We start from the raw sequence: 17,326 nt of genomic DNA, 5'->3' as shown, positions 1-17,326 counted from the left end.
ATTTGCTAAAGTATGTAGTAGATTAATTAAAACTCTGAACAACATATCGATAAAGATTTTACTGTCTGTTGCTAAGACACAAACTCTTGAAATCTCACTGATTTCCATTTTTTAATATTTCATTTCTATGGTAATTTAAGAGACATTTTCTGCTGGTATAGATAGAATTTTGTTAAATCCATAGAACTGTGGTTTCTGACTGATATAAAATGTTTGGGATTCAATTCTGTAGCTCTCTGCAATTGCATGCTTCCTTTAAAGCTTATAGTTTACTTTCATACATTCATGTTTGCATCCTGATCATCTCCCTGAATGGGGTTACTTTTGCAGTATGAGATCAATTTATCAAGCTAACATGAAAGAGAAACAAAAAGAAACTTTACAGTCCATGTTTTTAGTAAAATTTCATTTTCCTCAGCAAAGAAACTCAATTTTGTTGTTAAATATTTGGGTCAAACACTAAACTAGAATTCTAAAGAGTTCCTCATTCTTGTGCTTGGCATACACTGGAATCCTTGGAACATACCTATACAGAAGTGAAAAAAATTAGTGAATTGTTCATTGCTAAAAACCCTTATATCAATGCAAAAAGATCATAAAGAAAACACTAATGTCAAGAAACGGGTGTAGAGGAAAACTGAATTTTAATAGCAGCATCCAATTTACATACCTATACAAATTTTTCAGGTAGGAAAGCTTCTATATTGTGAGATTTTTCTCTTCTGTTACGCATCTCAGTTTTCTTATTTCACATTTTATCTGAAGCAAACTGCAAGAAAGATTATTCTCCTCTAACTCTGCAGTACCAGCTATCAAACTGCTGCAATGTATTTCTGAATCACAGCCTCATTTTTCAAGTAAGGAAGAAAATAATCAGCTAGACTAATAAAAAGCATTGTCAGTGACAAAACTATCCATCATCTAATTCAGTTTCACAGTGTAGACCTATTCTGCAAATGTGCCCATTGTTTCTTGAGTATCATGTTCTTAGTACAAGGAGCTTCAAGAACTACAGTGCCAGATGTTTTTAGAAACAAGACATTGACATAGTCCTTAGCTGCATAGTCTAAACTTACGTTGTTTTTTTTTTTAAAAGCTGCCATATAAGCATGTCTTCCTAGAATTAGGAAAAAATGTCTTGTCGCTAAGAAGATCTGGTCTCCTGGGTAGTCAGCTCTTTGGTTTAGAGATTAACCCTGTGTTGCTGCTTAGTGCAGTTTTGAAAGTCAAGTCTTGGATCACCTTCACACTACTTCTGTGTAGAGAACCTCGTAGTTATTATTTTTAGTGGATATAAATCAATTTCCTATTTGCTGATGGTTCATGGAAAAATTCAATGCAAAAGGAAAAAAGAAAAAAGAAAACTTATAAAACCATACATAGTATATTCATGTTTTGAGCAAAATGTTGCTGAATAACCCAAAGAGAACAAATCTAGCTTGACAATTACACAGAGTTGAAGTTTTTCACTGCTCCTTTAAAAGTTATATAGCTCTGCCATCACCTTTTTTTTCTTCTCCACATCCATAAAGAAAAATCCCATCATACTCTCTGTAAACTGACTGTCTGGTTAAGAATGCATACCCAAAAAAAAAAAATACAATAACTCCTATTGCAACAAGCATTATGATTACCTGGACCTCTTCCCTGGTGGTGTCTGACAGGAAAAATGGTAATAACGCACATTAGTTCATCTTGACCCTGAGGAATTGTTCTGCAGGAAAGGAGACAAGCTGGTGAAAGTGTTTATGTTGCAAAAAGGAGCCTGTGTTTGCAGAACAGAGCAGCAGGTGAAAACCTGAGGTAAACAAGGAATGTGGCCTTGGATGGTTGAACCTTGTTCTGCCTTTTATTTCTGTCATTCTGTCAGGACTGGAGAAATAAAATGTGTGAAACAGTGCTCAAGGATGGTGGGAGGAAAATGCTTGCTGATGCCTCTGGGTAATAACTGTTTGAATATGAGGCACTTGTCTGCTTTATGTTGATGCTTTCAGAAGAAGATTTTGGGAGAGACATCAGGAAAAGGAAGCATGCTGCAACTGCCTGCAGAGCTTTAGATTTATTTCAGATAAATCGGTTAAATTATTTATCTGAGTTTTTTATGCCATGGGGTATTTCTTTCAGTGTAAGAATACACCAGGATGACTGATAAAAATAAAGAAAATTGAATGCTCACAGAACACAGCTCACTGTTCTTCCTCCTTCCCAGGGGATTGCTCACACGAACTCTGTGCTTGTGGAGCTGTATCAGGCTGGCACCTAGGGCGTATTTTGCACAGAGATGGATTTATGCACCTCAGAAAAGGTCAGAGACAGGACTTGAAGCACCCGTGAAGTGCATTGATGTAGCCTCCTTTACAGGCCTGGATAGAGAAAGTAACAGAGATAGTACAGAGGTAATGTGACAATAACATGGATGTAGATTTTACAATTGCTAGGAAGCAGACTATTGCTTGCAGAAGGCAGTGGCTAGCAGGAGCTACTCCAAATTTTTTTCTTTTTTTTTTTTTTTTTTTTAACCAGAAGCTGCTGAAACTAGAAAATAATCCAGTTACAAGTAATTGAAAAGAACAGTTTTAAAACTGCATACTGTTTTGATCCATGAATTTTGTCCTCTAGGAATCAACAAGGCCCTGTTTTAACAATCAGCAGAGTAAGGGAGAGATAAGATATTAGGGATATTAAAATTTTAAAAACCTCAAATGTTTATTTTCTGAGCCTTTCTGGCCTTGGATTTATCTGTCTGCACCCCACCCATACCTGGGCATTCAGTCCTAGGTTTTCCTCCCCTTTTCCTTCGTTGTTAATGGAACTGCATCTACCAGTACCAAAGTATCACTATGAAGGTTCTGGAAAGTATAAGAAATAATTCAAATCTCTGCTCTCCCAAAGCCTATTTCACACCAATTGAATATTTATGTGACCACAGGGAGGGTATTTGATGTCACGTCATTCCAGCTGAGTGAAAATTGTTGCTGTGACAAACATTTAATAATTTATACAAAGCAGTGGCTCCCAGAATAACTTCTATAGGATAAAAAAAAGAAACATCTGGTAGATAGGAGACACCTGGAATTTGGGAGGTTTACTCTACTCTGTATGAGACATAGCACTCCCACTATCACAGACAGCTATGGCAGCTTCTACATCCTTCAATTCTTGGCCATGAGCCACCCAGCTGCTTTGCTAAAGCAAAAGCATTGATATGTACATGCCAAAGGCATTGAGAAATTTTCCTGAGGAGTTGTGCCCGGTGTGAGTTACACTCAGCTGAGGGGGTTGTGTAAGCATTCTGACAGCAGCAGGCTCCAGCAGCCAAACAGACAGGAGGATGCCCACTGGTAGGGCTGGGGTTGATCTGGGTAAGTCTGCTTACAGCAGAAATTTGGCTGGATTGATACCATGTGTGGTGCTGGGAAATCAGAAAGGAGGTAACTTCCAATTTTCAAGTTTTCTGCAATGTCTTGGCAAAAACCTCCCGTGCATCTCTCCAATGCCATTTCTCCTGTAAGTATCTACCAAAACAAAGACACATTTGGAGAGTAAAATAAAATTAAGCTACATGAATATCATTTGTAGTTACAAAAAAAAGTTGATTAAAAGCACTCATGACATGCAAGCTACTTACATCTTGTAAGGCTGAAGAATTGAATAAGATCCAAATACACAGACTGTAGTTTACTAAGGGTAAGAAAAAAGAGTGGAAACTATAGGACATTAAATATTAAAAAGCATGAAAAAGAAGCTAAATACTTTAGAAAATGGGTTGGTAAGCAATATGTATATGTACACATATATTGATAAATGAAAGGATAAGGATACAAAAACATAAGGAGTTTTTGCATTATCTTGCTCTGACTTTGTTAGTAATAAATTCACTTTGTACCTCTAAGATGAGCCTGTTTTGCCCCTGGAGTGTTTTCTTCAGGTCCTTATCTCAACTCATGAACTCTTTGCTCAATTTTCTCTCCTGTGCCCAGCTGGCAGGGCAGGTGAGCTAGGGGTTTCCATGGTGCCAAACCACAACAAAGCTTTTCCCCTCTCTGGCTCAAATGAGCTGCAGTAGTGATCTTTCAGCTGTTTTGAAGTGAACTGAAGCCCACTTGCTAGTTCAAGACCACAGAGGTGGAACCCATGGGAGCAGCATCACCCCATGCCAGCCCCAAACCTTGGGGAGCACCTATACACTGGGACAAAAGGCCAGGCATGAAGCAGCAAAAAACATAAAACTGGAATTCTAAAATATGTTTTCTATCTGAACCAGACATCTTCCTGTTCATTTGTGATTAATTAGTAAAATCATTATAATGGCTCACACAATCAAAACCAGAAGATCTTCACCATGGACTATGAAACCCCATCCCTTACACCCTGTTTTCCGTGGTGTGAACAGCTATGTTTGGTTTAGCCAGAGACACTACAGACATTTTTATTAACTCAGAACAGCACTTGCTGAAGGTGTAATAACAAAAATTGAAGTTCATGTGATCTCATTTGTAAAATAGTGTTAAGCAAGTAGTACACACCAAGTATTGTCAGCAAAAAAACAAACTCTCGAAGCTGTAATTGTTCATAGATCACAGCTACAGGTTATTTTGTAGTAGATCTTGACTTTTTTTTTTCCCTCTGCACATAACTGATCTTGGTTGTACTCTTCCTCCCAAACATATTTACAGCTTTTAATGATAATGGCAGAGAGAAATATTTACCCATCTTTTCAAAGGCAACATGTACAGGAATCCGCAAGTCATCATGCCAGCAAACTATCAACAATACCAGATGGCAGGGGATTTCTTTAATGCTTTCCATTCCACCATCAGTCATTCCCTGCTGCATAACACACGTATGTTGAGTCTCACCTAAAATCCATTGAAGGGTTTAAATGCATTTTGTGCATTGTTTGTAGCAAAACATATTTTCACCCGGAGTGTTCCTACGCCACCAAGAGGTAGCGTGCCTCCCCAGAAGGGAAATTGGAGCCCAGCAGGGGACTTTGTCCTTGGGACACAATGCTGCTGGAGCACCAAGTGACACTGAGACAGCGGCTTGGACAGGCAAGGTCCTGTGTGATTGCAGCCGCAGCAATTTGTAAGTTCAGGCTTCGAGCAGGAGAGAAGAAAACAGGGCCCTCATAAATTCTATATGCTGTGAAAGAAAACATGTAACTTTTCTGAGAAATTTTCAGGACAGTTTGTAGCCTCAGATTTAAAAGGCTAACATGGGGTTTACATATTATATAATTGTATTCAATTCTTCCCTTCAAGAGCTAAACACAGAAGAGTTTCTGTTTATTTGAAAAGTAAGACAGCATTTTATCAACTGTTGACATGCCTGCTCTTTGAAATATGACACCTATCAAGCCAAGTCCAGCTACACCCCAGCAAGAACAATTCTTATTTGTTCCATTCTGGCATCTGAGCCAGGAAGAACTTGAGGAAGACACTTTTTCAACTAGTTCCACCATTTGTTCCTTTAGGCTACTACCCCATTGACTCCAGAAACCTGAAAATAGCTGGAGACATCTGCTCAAGGTCTCTCTCGGATAAGGACTAGAGCAGTAGCTGAGGTGTCATTCAGTCAGCCTTTCTTATGCCACTCATGTTTCCAAAGCAAGAGAAGAGAGAAAGCCAAAAGAACAATCTCAAGGTAGTCTATAAATAAAGTAACAACCTTCAACCTAAATCCTCTTTCAAAAATGTAACTATTGAAAAAAAAAAAAATAAAAAACACCACCAAAACCACACAGCAGCAAGAAGGAATACATCATAATTCACACTATATGAAGCAAATACAGTACTTAAAGACATTGGTGCAAAACAATAAGCTTTAACTGCCTTGTGCCTTACTGGACAGGAAAAAAAAATTGTGTTTGTAAAAATAATGAAAAATGCTTTTCTGACACCCAAAATATTTCCAACAGCAATTCAGTTTTCAATCAAGAAAATCAATCATGCACCACCAGAAGTTCTCAAATGGTTTTAAAATTTTGAAAATACCTGCCTATTGCTTCATGAGACATGCTTGTACGCAGTTCAATTTAGTTGCAAAGATTTATAGAATTATAGCTTTTATATGGAAGACTGTTGCACAGAAAAGAACAGTGGAATTTGCTTTCATGTAACAAATGGAATATTATAAGTTACAGAACTGTACATTTAAATGCAACCTAAAGGCCAAGTTTCAAAATTGAAACTTGTTCTGAATAGAACTGAGTCCTCTTGATGACTGGGCACCTTAAAATACCCTTATTTGCCACTAAAACAACATTCAAAAGACAAAAGGTAGCATAAAAGATAAAAGATATTTTATCAATTGATTATTTCATCAACTCACATGAACCAGGAAACCAATTATTGCAATAAATAATACTTAATAAAACACTCCTTCCTCCTTTTAGGAAAAAAACTCTTCAATCCCAGAGAAATTTCAGCCAGCCAACAGAAAAGATTCTGTCTTTTGCCATGTCTTTATAAGCCACCATTGAGTTTAACTCTGACTTAGATTACCATTTAGTCAAGGAATACCAGAACTGTGGCCTGCACTTATTGTGATAAGTCTAGAACTTGTTTGGGTTTTTTAGCCCAAAAAAAACAACTTCTATTAGATTCTACTTGGCTTGGATATCACATAGTCCAAACTTGAAACTCATTGTCCAAAGAATTCAAGGAAGCACAGGCTGAGCTTTTGTTTCTTACAACACTCATACAAAGAAATGAATCAATGACTCTGTGAACACAGATGTAAAAAAACCAAAGCACATTTTAGCTATTGATCTGTACAGTCACACATCCAGACACAAATCTCCCATCATGGTAGTGAAGTACAAAGGGAGTCAGAAAAGTTATTGATAGGAGCATACACAAGACAAAAAGAAATTAGCCATGAAGCCTAACAATCAATTTTATATTCTCAGAAAGATTTCATTATAAGAACAGAGGCTAAAGTTTGTAGAACCACCATGTTAGCACAGTAATTTCTGGTAAAGTAAACCAAAGAGGGCTTCCAACACCGAACACCTAACAAAGCAAACAAAAATAATTACCTGAATATATTTAATTATCTAAGTAACACAATGCTAATCTATTTCTAGTGATTGTTTCCAGAGTCCATCAGTGACATGCACATGCCAGGATCATATCTTTAAAGAAACTGTTGGATCATGTTTTCAGTGCTGGATATGGGCTTCCTCGCCATCAACAGACAGTAGCTTTTCCACCACTCTCCAGCTTTTTTCCTAAAAATTCCACATGGAGCCGCCAAGTTCAGCCAGGGCAAAATTCTGCATTCTTCCTGAGTAAATTCACTACAGTTTTCCAAGTGTGTTGCTTAGTGTGGAAACTGTGTTTTGGATTTGCTTTGAAAACAGGGTTGGTAATGTGGAGATGTTTTCAGTACTGCTGAGCAGTACTCACATGGTGTAAAAATTATTTTTCTGCTGCTCTCTCTGCCCCAGCAGAGTAGGCTGGGGGCACACAAGGAGTGGGGAAGGCACACATTAAGGGCTGCTCACCCCGAATGACCCAGAGATATCCCACACCACATGGTGTCATGCTCAGTATACAAAGCAGGGGGAAGAAGAAAGGGAAAACACTTGGAGTGATGATTCCATTTGATGCAGCCCTGCTTTCCAAGAGATGGCTGACCACCTGCCCATGGGAAGCGAGGAATGAATTCCTGTTTTTGCTTTTCTTGCCTTCGATGCTTTTGCTTTACCTATTAAATTGTCTTTATCTCAACCCTCAATTTTTCTCATTTTTATCCTCTGGATTTTCTCCCCCATCCCACTGGTGAGGGTGTGAGCGAATGGCTGCATGGTACTTAGTTACCTGTAGAGGTTAAACCACAACAATAAGAAAAAAGACAATATTAAAGTTTGCTTTATTTAGAAGTAAGAATTGGAGTAAAAGTTGAGACAGAGACCACCTCTATAACTTCATCTGTAGTGCAACTGTAAGACTACAATTTCTATGTTAAGAAAATACTGGAAACTCCAGTCTCAATACTGGTCATGTCTGATTTTTTAATTAGTAGAAATTTTACAAGCAATCCTAGGTTTTGTATACCCTCCCAAACACTGCCAGTTACTCTGCCTCCGATTCCAGTGCCCAAAATCACACCAAAGAACGTGCAGTAAGAAGGCATCTTGTAATATATCAGTACCTACTGCAAGAAGTACAAGAACTAAACCTCGAAGATATCAAGGTGGTCTAAAAGGAATTGCAAAATGACAAATGTTGACAGATGACTGCAAACTGCAGTGCCTCCACAATTATGTGCTTCCTCTTTTCAATGTACAAATAGTAACAAACATTGAGCTTATTGGTAGCCTTGAAACACCATGAAAGGGGCCAGATGGGAAAGGCTGAAGAGTAAACAAGGAAGTCAAAGCTTAAGGTCCCGTTGTTTTCTAGCCCAAGTTAGCACAAAGCCTTACAGTTTCTGTGGAAACTCATCCATTTGGCACCACAAGAAAAAGCTGCAGTCTCAAAATGAGCAACAAGTCAGATAATTTAAAAAGTGGTGAAATAAATGTTAAGGTACTGAAAGCAACTGAGAGCTAAACTACTGGTTTTAAGGAAGAAACCAAAGACGTATGTTTAAAATATATTACACTTACAAATAATTATCACTTCAAAAAGGAATGAGAAAACTGATTTTTAAAAAAGCCCAAACCAAACAAAAACAATCAAAACCACAAACAAACAAACCCAAAGGGGGAAAAACAACAACAACAACAAACCAAAAACAAAAAAAAAAAAACACACCACCATGTAACGTGAAGTGAAACTCCCAAATGAGATTAAACCAAAAATATTGATGGCCAGATGAGGCAAGTTACTTTTGTGCAAATGCCAGGAAAAATGTAGGAATTTGAGCAGAGATTGTTTCAAGTGCTTTAAATGAGTAAAACAAAAGGAAGAGGATAATATTTTCTTGTTGTGGAAGAGGATAATATTTTCTTGTTGTGAAGAAAAATGAGAGTAACAGACCTTGTTAAACTTTGAAAAATATGAGATATACAGAAAGAAAGGGATCAACACTGGCGACAAAATGGGAAAACAAGATTATGAGTCAAATTCCTAGTGTTAGCTTTTAGTGTTTTCAGGGATAATCACAAGATGATCAGTCCCAGAGAGACTTTTTTTCCTCCCAGACTAATTTTGCACCCTTTACCCCAGGCTGGAACTGGGTGAAGGCAGTGGTGTGCCAGCATCTCCCTCAAGTGACTGAACTCTGCATTTCCCCAAGGTGAGTGCCATAGCTCTCACAGTGCTTCAGTGCTGCTAAGCTGGATCAAGCCGTAGGACATCTTTGAAGATAGAAACCTGATCAACATGCTTTCCTATTTTCCTTTCCTCTGAAATAATAGATACTGATTGCTGCCACCACAGCATACCAAACAAGTGATTTTGACCTGAGTCTGTGTAGGAATTCCTTTGGGTTCTGAAGGGCAGAAGAACATAACAGTTCCCTCCCAGACCTCCCCATTATCTGTGTTTTGCTTTTCCCAGCAAAGCAAAGAAGCTCAGAAGGAAAGCATATGGAAATCAAAATTAAAACAGCAGAAAATAAAACTTCATAAAAATAAAAGTGATAAGCATCACATTGAATTCTACTGTAACAAATACTATTAACAGAAAGAGAACATGCCAAAAATGTGTTGTATTAAATGCTGTGAATTTTGAGGATGACAAGATGTCTATAAATAAATGAAGAAAAACTATTTGTACTTGTTTAAATGGCCCTCACAATTTCCTTCCTGAGGTAAGTGAAGAAGCCAGTCATATCCTGTGTGAAAACCATGTACAAACTGTATTCTTCCAGAAATGAAGAAAAAAGGTGAAACCCCCTGAGCATTTTTTACATCATTTAGTTAAATTAGCCAGAGGACAGGGCAAAATCACTCTCAAGAAGAATAAGATGCCAACATTTGGAATAAACTCCATTCAACTTATTTTTATTATCTATAAATTGAGAAGATTTGTGGTTTTATGTCCTTAGGTTTTTATTAGGAAAAATAAAACGGGTGCATAAACAGAAAGAGTTTCTTATTCCTAACTGGAGTATTGAATTACTCCAATTTCTGTCTAGTTTTGATAGAACTTTTAGTCAATTAAAGCGAGCAGCAACAAGTGGCAACTCATACTAGGTCTCAAAGAGCAGGAAACCCAACCAGCAGGAAACCCAACCATCCTAGCAAATTCATATTTTATTTCCATTTTTTTTTTATTTAATGGAAGAAAACTTCCAGAGTTTTCTCCTATAAAACAGAGTGCATGGACTTTTTAAGATAGGCATTTCTAAGAAACACACAGGTCAATATCATTGCACTTTGATTGATACACCTTAGGAACTGCCTTTCTGGAAGACTGGCTTTATTAAATCCAGTCTTTATTGTGTCCAAATGGCATTCAGTTAATAAAAAAAGCACTTTGCCTTGCCAAAGCTGACAGGGCAAGGACCTCTATTCATCAGTATTTTTCTCTTTAAAGCCACACTAACAGAGCTTGTCTTAGCCAGGATCCCCAAAGAGAAAACATGCAGGCCTTGTACATCTCATCCTTGGACAAAAGAGAATCAGGCAGTAGGAACCCAGAGTATGGCAACATGAGATTTTGATGCTGGTTCAGTTAAATAATCCATTAGTTCCCTTAGTCAGGTTCAGCACAATGTTTTTTGGGTGAAGGAAGGACTGAGTAAGCGAATACTTTTACAAGGGTGTTTTCCTTGGATATTTTTTAAGTGTCAATATCGAAACCTTTAAAATATAAAAGGCAAAGGTGTACCAAAATAAGATGAGAAGAAGCTTAAATGTGGACTGACTAGTTATTTTAGTGATTTCATTGATTTCTGATATTGACTTCTTTCTCAATGCCTAGGTAAGGACAGCAAAAATCAGTTCTGGCCTCTTACTCATGGTCCCAGTATCATGCCCACTATGACTGGCCTGTTATTATCAGGAAAAGAATGGGAGAAAAACAAATTAAGAAAAAGAACAGTTAATATACCTATCAGAAGACGACTCTGCTAACAAGAGAATTTATTTCCTACAAGGAAGAACCAGAAACAAAGCTTTTTCAAGATACTCAAGAAGGCACTGTAGAAATCAGCATGTATTTCAGTACTCAGGTAGGACAAACAGCTCATCTTCAACATACATCATTAAGTGCTTTTGAATCAAATTTGGTAAACAATTTACCACCTTTTTTGTTAACAACACCTTAAAATAATTAATATTGGCATCTGACTACATTCTGAGTTTACAGAAAGCCCACTGCATTAAAACACAAAAGTATAGCAGCAGAATAAGGAGGGCTACTGCTTACTTAAAAGATTTATGGTACATCATGAAATTTAGGGTGCTATTTTGAAGTGCTATCTATTTTATTTTCATACACAAAAGAATACATGCATTTTAGAAATAATAATCCTAAATAGTCAATTAGAAATAATAATCCTAAATAGTCAAATCTTCAAAACAGAAGCCTGGGTCTACTTGATTTCATACAGCCAGGTAGTTTTGACATAATTGTCCTGCCACAAGAGGTGGATTTAGTTGGATCTAAGTGACTCCAACATGCCCTCCCTCTTCCCCCCTGAAAGGCAGGAGCACAAAAATGAGAGAGATCTAAATGATTACCAATAGTTTCGCATATATAAATATATAATTCCTCAAGATGCCAATTTCTTTTACCAGCAAAACAGCACACTTTAGGACTGAGGTTAATAGGCAGCCAAATCGTTTCTCACCATATACTTTTGGAAAAAGACACTTGAGTCTGCCAGAACCACTCAGAACTTTCTATTTATAACATTCAGATCCTGCACAGATAACTCCATATAATTCTCTCTCTCCCATGATGTCCTTTCTAAATTTTACTAAACTTGTTTTTTCAGGAACAAAAAGAAAAACTGGAGGTTTTTTTTCTTTGCTTATTGTTTTGGTTTTTTAGATCAGATTAACATAGATAATATTTCAATGCTGGTACAAATATTACAAGGGTTTATAAAGTCTGCCAGAGTTTCTATATATTTTTGGTAGTGTAATAATGGAAAAACCCATATTTGGGGTTTCTACACTGCAAGCAGTAACTTATATACAATGTACTAAGTGACAACATTTGTTTCCTGACAGCATATTGTATAGACACAGCCATCAGAATTTAGAGTTAATTCAGTGTTCAAATATGAAATACAACTGTGTTCTGCATCAGCAGAGGAGCGTCCTTTACTTACCAAAGTTACTGATTCATGGCCATCAGTCCATTCTACTTATGATGCTCACAGGCTTCAGACTTTAAAACACATTGTTACAATTGCATATAGACACATAACTCAAGACTTGTAAGAAACCTGAAATTCCTCAGTGACCTCTCCATCAAGACTGAGTCATTTGGCATCTTCTAACATACTGGAGACCTGCTTATCAATTTATGCTCATTATTCAAGTAAAAAGGACTTAAGCACAGAGATAAGATGCAAGTATTTCACTGTTGTATTCAGGCTTTGAAAGTGTAAGACACACTGTGCTACAGGGAGAGTGCTCAGATTTCACTCTGCCTTCCATTTTTTCACTGTTGTTACCAAGTCTGCACTCATCTGTTTTGCAAGTGTTGACCTCACATTTCAAATCAAGCCAAGTTTGATCTGTGAGGTCGGCATATTCTTCACATAGGCATACTTCTATTGCTACTGAGATAGTTTGGGAAATAAAATCCACTACTACAAGTCATTAGTGTCTTTTCTTGGAGTCTTCTGAACAGCCCCATTCTCCATGGAAAGTAAATAGCCCATTAAATGAAGTGCATGTAAATGAAGTAAATGAAGAAGATCAATTATGCTTCTGGGAAAAGTTAATTTTTTGTATTCAGTTTAGTTTCCATTTATCCTCACCCTGTAAGGACAGAAGCCGTGACTCCTGGGGCAGAGGTGAATGCTTCAGTGTGTTAGGCCTCTCTGCTAACTCTGAATTATTCTTTAGATATAGGCTCATTTTTTATGTTACTAATGAAATTCTAGTTCAGAGGGTAGTGCCAAAGAGTGACGGATCTTCCAGTTAGAGCTCATGGTACATCTTTACTCCATCCCTGTATGAACTAATCTCTTCCTCCCCCTTTCTCTTCACTTGCATTCACCATAGAAGACACCCCAAAAATCTCATCAGTGAAAGAACCACACTAAAGGCAAAACCAAATAGATGTCCTTCTAGCCTTGTATCATTCTGCTAAAAGTCACAGAGTCAAACCCATGTGGTTTCATGCGTTTCTAATTTCAGGACAGTTCGAGGGCTGCACACTGACTTTGCCAATGAAGATTGTAGGTCAAGTGTTTTCAGCTCTTCCAGCCAACAAGAGATGAAGTGGAAAAGCAAATATCAGGGACAATAGGGTTTAAGTCTGCACAAATATTTACATCTGCAATATTCAGATAAGCTTTGCTGGCTGTGAGAAATCTGAAGAGCAAACAGACCAGGTCTTGGAGGAAACTCTACTCTCTCCAGTACAACAGATAAATGATTCTGTATTTCTATCTTAGGAACAGTCTGCTTTCCTTTGGTGAAGGCAAACTGCTGTAGCTGTGACACTTGCATTCCATATATTGTATTAATGATTTTTCTTTGCAGAGTAAGTACCTTAAAAATCAAGATAATCTTGATTTTTTTGCTCAACATCTCTAAACTGACATTTTAAAACAAATAAAATTGACAACCACACATTATCTGCCATATCTAAAGTGTCACTGCTCCATTCAAGCTCTCACCCAGAGTCCAGGCAATCTGAGCACCATGGAAGTCTCTGATCTCTTCCTGAGGCATTCATCAACTGATCTTGGTTATGCATTTCATTCCTTAAACCAAGGTCTCAATATTTTTCTGCAAGTGATAAAAACCCCTAAAGATTTCAATAAGGCTCTACGTGGAAAAAAAAATTTCTGTACTCAGAACTTATCAATACTTTAGTTCTTTTTCTTCTTTTGTTATTAACCTTCAGTACTCATGTATGTGCAATGTATTTTGATATATGTGCAGATCCCCAAAAAAGTACCAGGACTGGTACTTGCATCAGAATTGAAAATAAAACAAAATAGAAATATAGTTAATGCTTTTCTGTTCCAGCATCATTTCCTGAACATCAGAGTGTATTTCAGGATACCACTTTAATTTGTCAGTGTTCACTTTTTGTATGTCTTATGTTTAAAAGTAGGAACGCATCAGTACTACGTGGAAAGATTTTCTTAAATGAAATCTCTGTATATTGAATCCTCTGTTTTATATACCAAAATAATTATATGACAAGCACTGCATAATAAATTTTAAACTATAACCTCTCAAAAGAAACAATATTCTGAACAGCAAATTGAACAGAAGAACAAGGAGGTGTTCTCTGTTACTGCTTTTCTGTAGGTTAACACTAAGTACTTCATGTTTTCATAGCTTACATACCTCTTCCTAGCATTTCCTGGTGATATGAACAATTTTATGAAATTGTCCTTGAAAAATTGTTTAAAAAAAAAACAGTTTAAAATCTCAAGTTGGCTGACGCTAAATATAGAGATTCCCAAGGCTGCAGCTGTGGAAGTGCAGTCCTCTGGGGCACAGAAACCAAACCTCAGGGTAGCACCCAGATGTAGGATGTCGATTTCCCTGGAGGTTTTCGTATTACCATTTGAAAAAACCCCAAACAAACCACAGCAAACCAAACCTAAATTCTAAGATAAAAATTTCTGTCAATTACCATAGCTTGAAATATTTTTCTTCTTGACAAAAAGCATTATTGGTAAATAGCCTACTCAAAGAAACAGGGTCCACCATTGTAGTACAACCAAGAGCTCCTTATTTTTATCAATAGCCATGGCTGAGCAAGCAGAAGTTCCTTTTAGGAAAAGACACATGGAAGCCAAATAGGAGTTGTTTGCACTTCTCCTTTCAGACTTCAACCAACACAGCACCACACCAGAAACCACAAAGGGCTTGCCTAAAGACTGGTAAAATAAATATACCAAGGAAAACTTTAGAAAGAAAAAAAAAAAAAAAAAAAAAAAAAAGAGATGGCATTTCCTTTAAGTGATCATTCACAGCACCCCAAAATATTAAGACAATGCATCAGTAATCACTTGATTCTGCTCATGATGCAAAAATAGAAACCAAAACATTTGCAGAGATGTTTGTTACCACTCTGATTAGATGTTTGCAATTCTGCTTTGGGAATATTAAAAAGTTTTTCTAACAAATACAAGACAAAATCCTTTTTAAAAGAAAATATTTTTTCCTGAATGGAAGAATCAAACAAGGAAGTGTCTTTTTTATTACCTCCTTCATGCAGAATTCTGAGCAACAGTATGTTGCCTGTACTGGAAGTTCATTTAATTCTTTATCAACAAGATAGGCTAAAAAGGTTTGATTGTCATTTAAGGAATATAGCTCAGCAAATCACCTAGCACATTCACAAGTTCTTTAGTGGCTCTGGTAGGGGTAGGAGAGGCATTTTAAAAATTAGGTAATAGGAACCCAAAGGAGCAGATAGACACCTAGTTCCTGACCTTACAAACCCTGCTGACATACTAGATAAATTTCAGGAGTGCATTGACTATGAAAATTCTGTTTTACAAAAGTTACTGAAGGCTTTTGAGAAAGAGAAATTAGAAAATTTCTACTGGGGAAAGCACAAGGCATCTGCTTTTCTTGCAAAGGAAAGATCCCAACCATTCGACTATTTTAATGTGTAAGAACTGAATTTATAACTGGAAAACACTCCAAACACTTAGTGCAAAGTTGAAAATATAATTTTGATCTATTTGATTCATATCTTCACCTACTTCAGCCAAACTGAAAGGTGCAGACTTGCACTGCACTTCAGTTGTCCCATTACAGGATATAGAGTGTCAATTACATTTAGATATTCTCCACTTGCCAAGTCTGTGTTTTGTTCTGGGCAAGTGAAAACAAGATGAAAATAAAATTACTCTTTGGGAGTTGTGAAAGCCATAATACATATGTAGTCCAAAAGAAATCAGAGCAGCCACTCTCAGAAGGGGTTTCCTGTGAAGAATGTGAAGAACCATCCAAACTTTAAGACTTATAGGGATTAAGTGAGATTCCATTAATTAACTGCAGATGTGTCCCCTTGGTTATATTAGATAATCCAAGGCAAATACAGTCTGTATTTTTCATGACTCTGAATTTTTGGAAAAACTTAAGTTTCACAATGCTCACAAAAATTGATTTTTGTGGACTTATTCTACCTGTACATAACACATGCAAACAAGCAATACGCATTTCCCTCTTTAAATATATAAAAAAAAAAAAAACCACCAGAAAAAAGCAGTCAAGGAGTCACAGTGATGGGCACTAGAGAGCACAGCTCACAAACACACTTTGCCAAGTCTCCTCTCAGAGCAGCAGCTCAGGCTGCTCTAACTTACACAAAAGCTGTATCATCTCCTATGGAAAGCTTATCTCCCTGTAATGCCAAGGTTACAGGCTCCTGGACCACCCCTGCCACATTCTAGAGAGTTCAGCAGACATAGATTCTTTTTAAACAATCAGTTGTTTCCACCCTTCATCTAAACTAAAAATTAATTCCTATAATGCTTGCACAACAGCAGCAATTCCCATGTTTTCTTTGTTAGGTCTTACAGCTTAATTGCCACATGTTACCTGAGTAAATAGCCACAGATTTGAGGAAATAAGTCATATAAATGCATGCTTACCAGCTGGTGCAGAACGTGAGCAGTGAAGTTGAAAACCATGATGAAAATCAACACACGATTGACTGGATTTGCCTCGCTGAAAATCTGGCTTGGAATCCCTTTTGCTCTCAATCTCATCTGACGAAATCTTACCCAGTTCAATTGTAACATCTGACATTTTGATACCTTCAGTAGATATTAAATTAAAAAAAAAACTGAATGAAAGGAGAAGTGAGTTTTAGTTCAGCTTGCCCAAACTTACAGTCCGAAAATAACTTCCTATCATAAAGAAAAAAACATAAAAAACCAGATTGTAACAGTGCAAAAAGTTCAGGTTCTCTTTTGTTTTGTTTGTTGGTTTTTTGTTAAATCAATGACAGAGAAACTCTAAATTCTATTTCCATGAAGCTGTTCTTCCAGCTCTGGAGCATCTGACAAACATTGCAGCTCGTTTCTAAAACAGAAAACTGCTACTTCAAAAAGTTTTTCTGTTCTTGGAGTGACAACCACGTTATGAATAGCTGCCAGAAAAACAGCCAGGATAAGCAGGGACATTTGTATGCCTGCTAAATTGGGGACTTCCTAACTCTGAGAGTCCAGCTCAGATTTTGTTCCCAGCTGGGAGGGGCCAGCACCA

The 17,326-nt window shown here is 37.1% G+C and overlaps 1 protein-coding gene and 1 long non-coding RNA gene across 3 annotated transcripts in view; both read right to left on the bottom strand.

The window, feature by feature from the left end:
• The window catches only part of ANO3 (anoctamin 3), a 107,103-nt gene extending 90,221 nt beyond the window's left edge, over positions 1–16,882 (bottom strand). For both annotated transcript variants that reach the window (XR_010365251.1, XM_064426062.1), the window contains exon 1: positions 16,711–16,882. Coding sequence is in view for 1 of the 2 variants with exons in the window: in XM_064426062.1 (XP_064282132.1) it covers positions 16,711–16,867 (157 nt within the window). In the remaining variant the exon portion in view is untranslated. The remainder of the gene's footprint in view (positions 1–16,710) is intronic.
• On the bottom strand, positions 665–3,091 carry LOC135303870 (uncharacterized). The gene is made up of 3 exons (XR_010365259.1): positions 2,177–3,091; positions 1,635–1,714; positions 665–769 (listed from the first exon to the last, which is right to left on the bottom strand). It is a non-coding gene; the product is annotated as an uncharacterized LOC135303870 (long non-coding RNA).
• Positions 16,883–17,326: the final 444 nt, after the last annotated feature.

Source organism: Passer domesticus, chromosome 6, assembly GCF_036417665.1.
Source record: "Passer domesticus isolate bPasDom1 chromosome 6, bPasDom1.hap1, whole genome shotgun sequence".
Classification (NCBI taxonomy): Eukaryota; Metazoa; Chordata; class Aves; order Passeriformes; family Passeridae; genus Passer; species Passer domesticus.
This window is presented reverse-complemented; position numbering and strand designations above follow the sequence as displayed.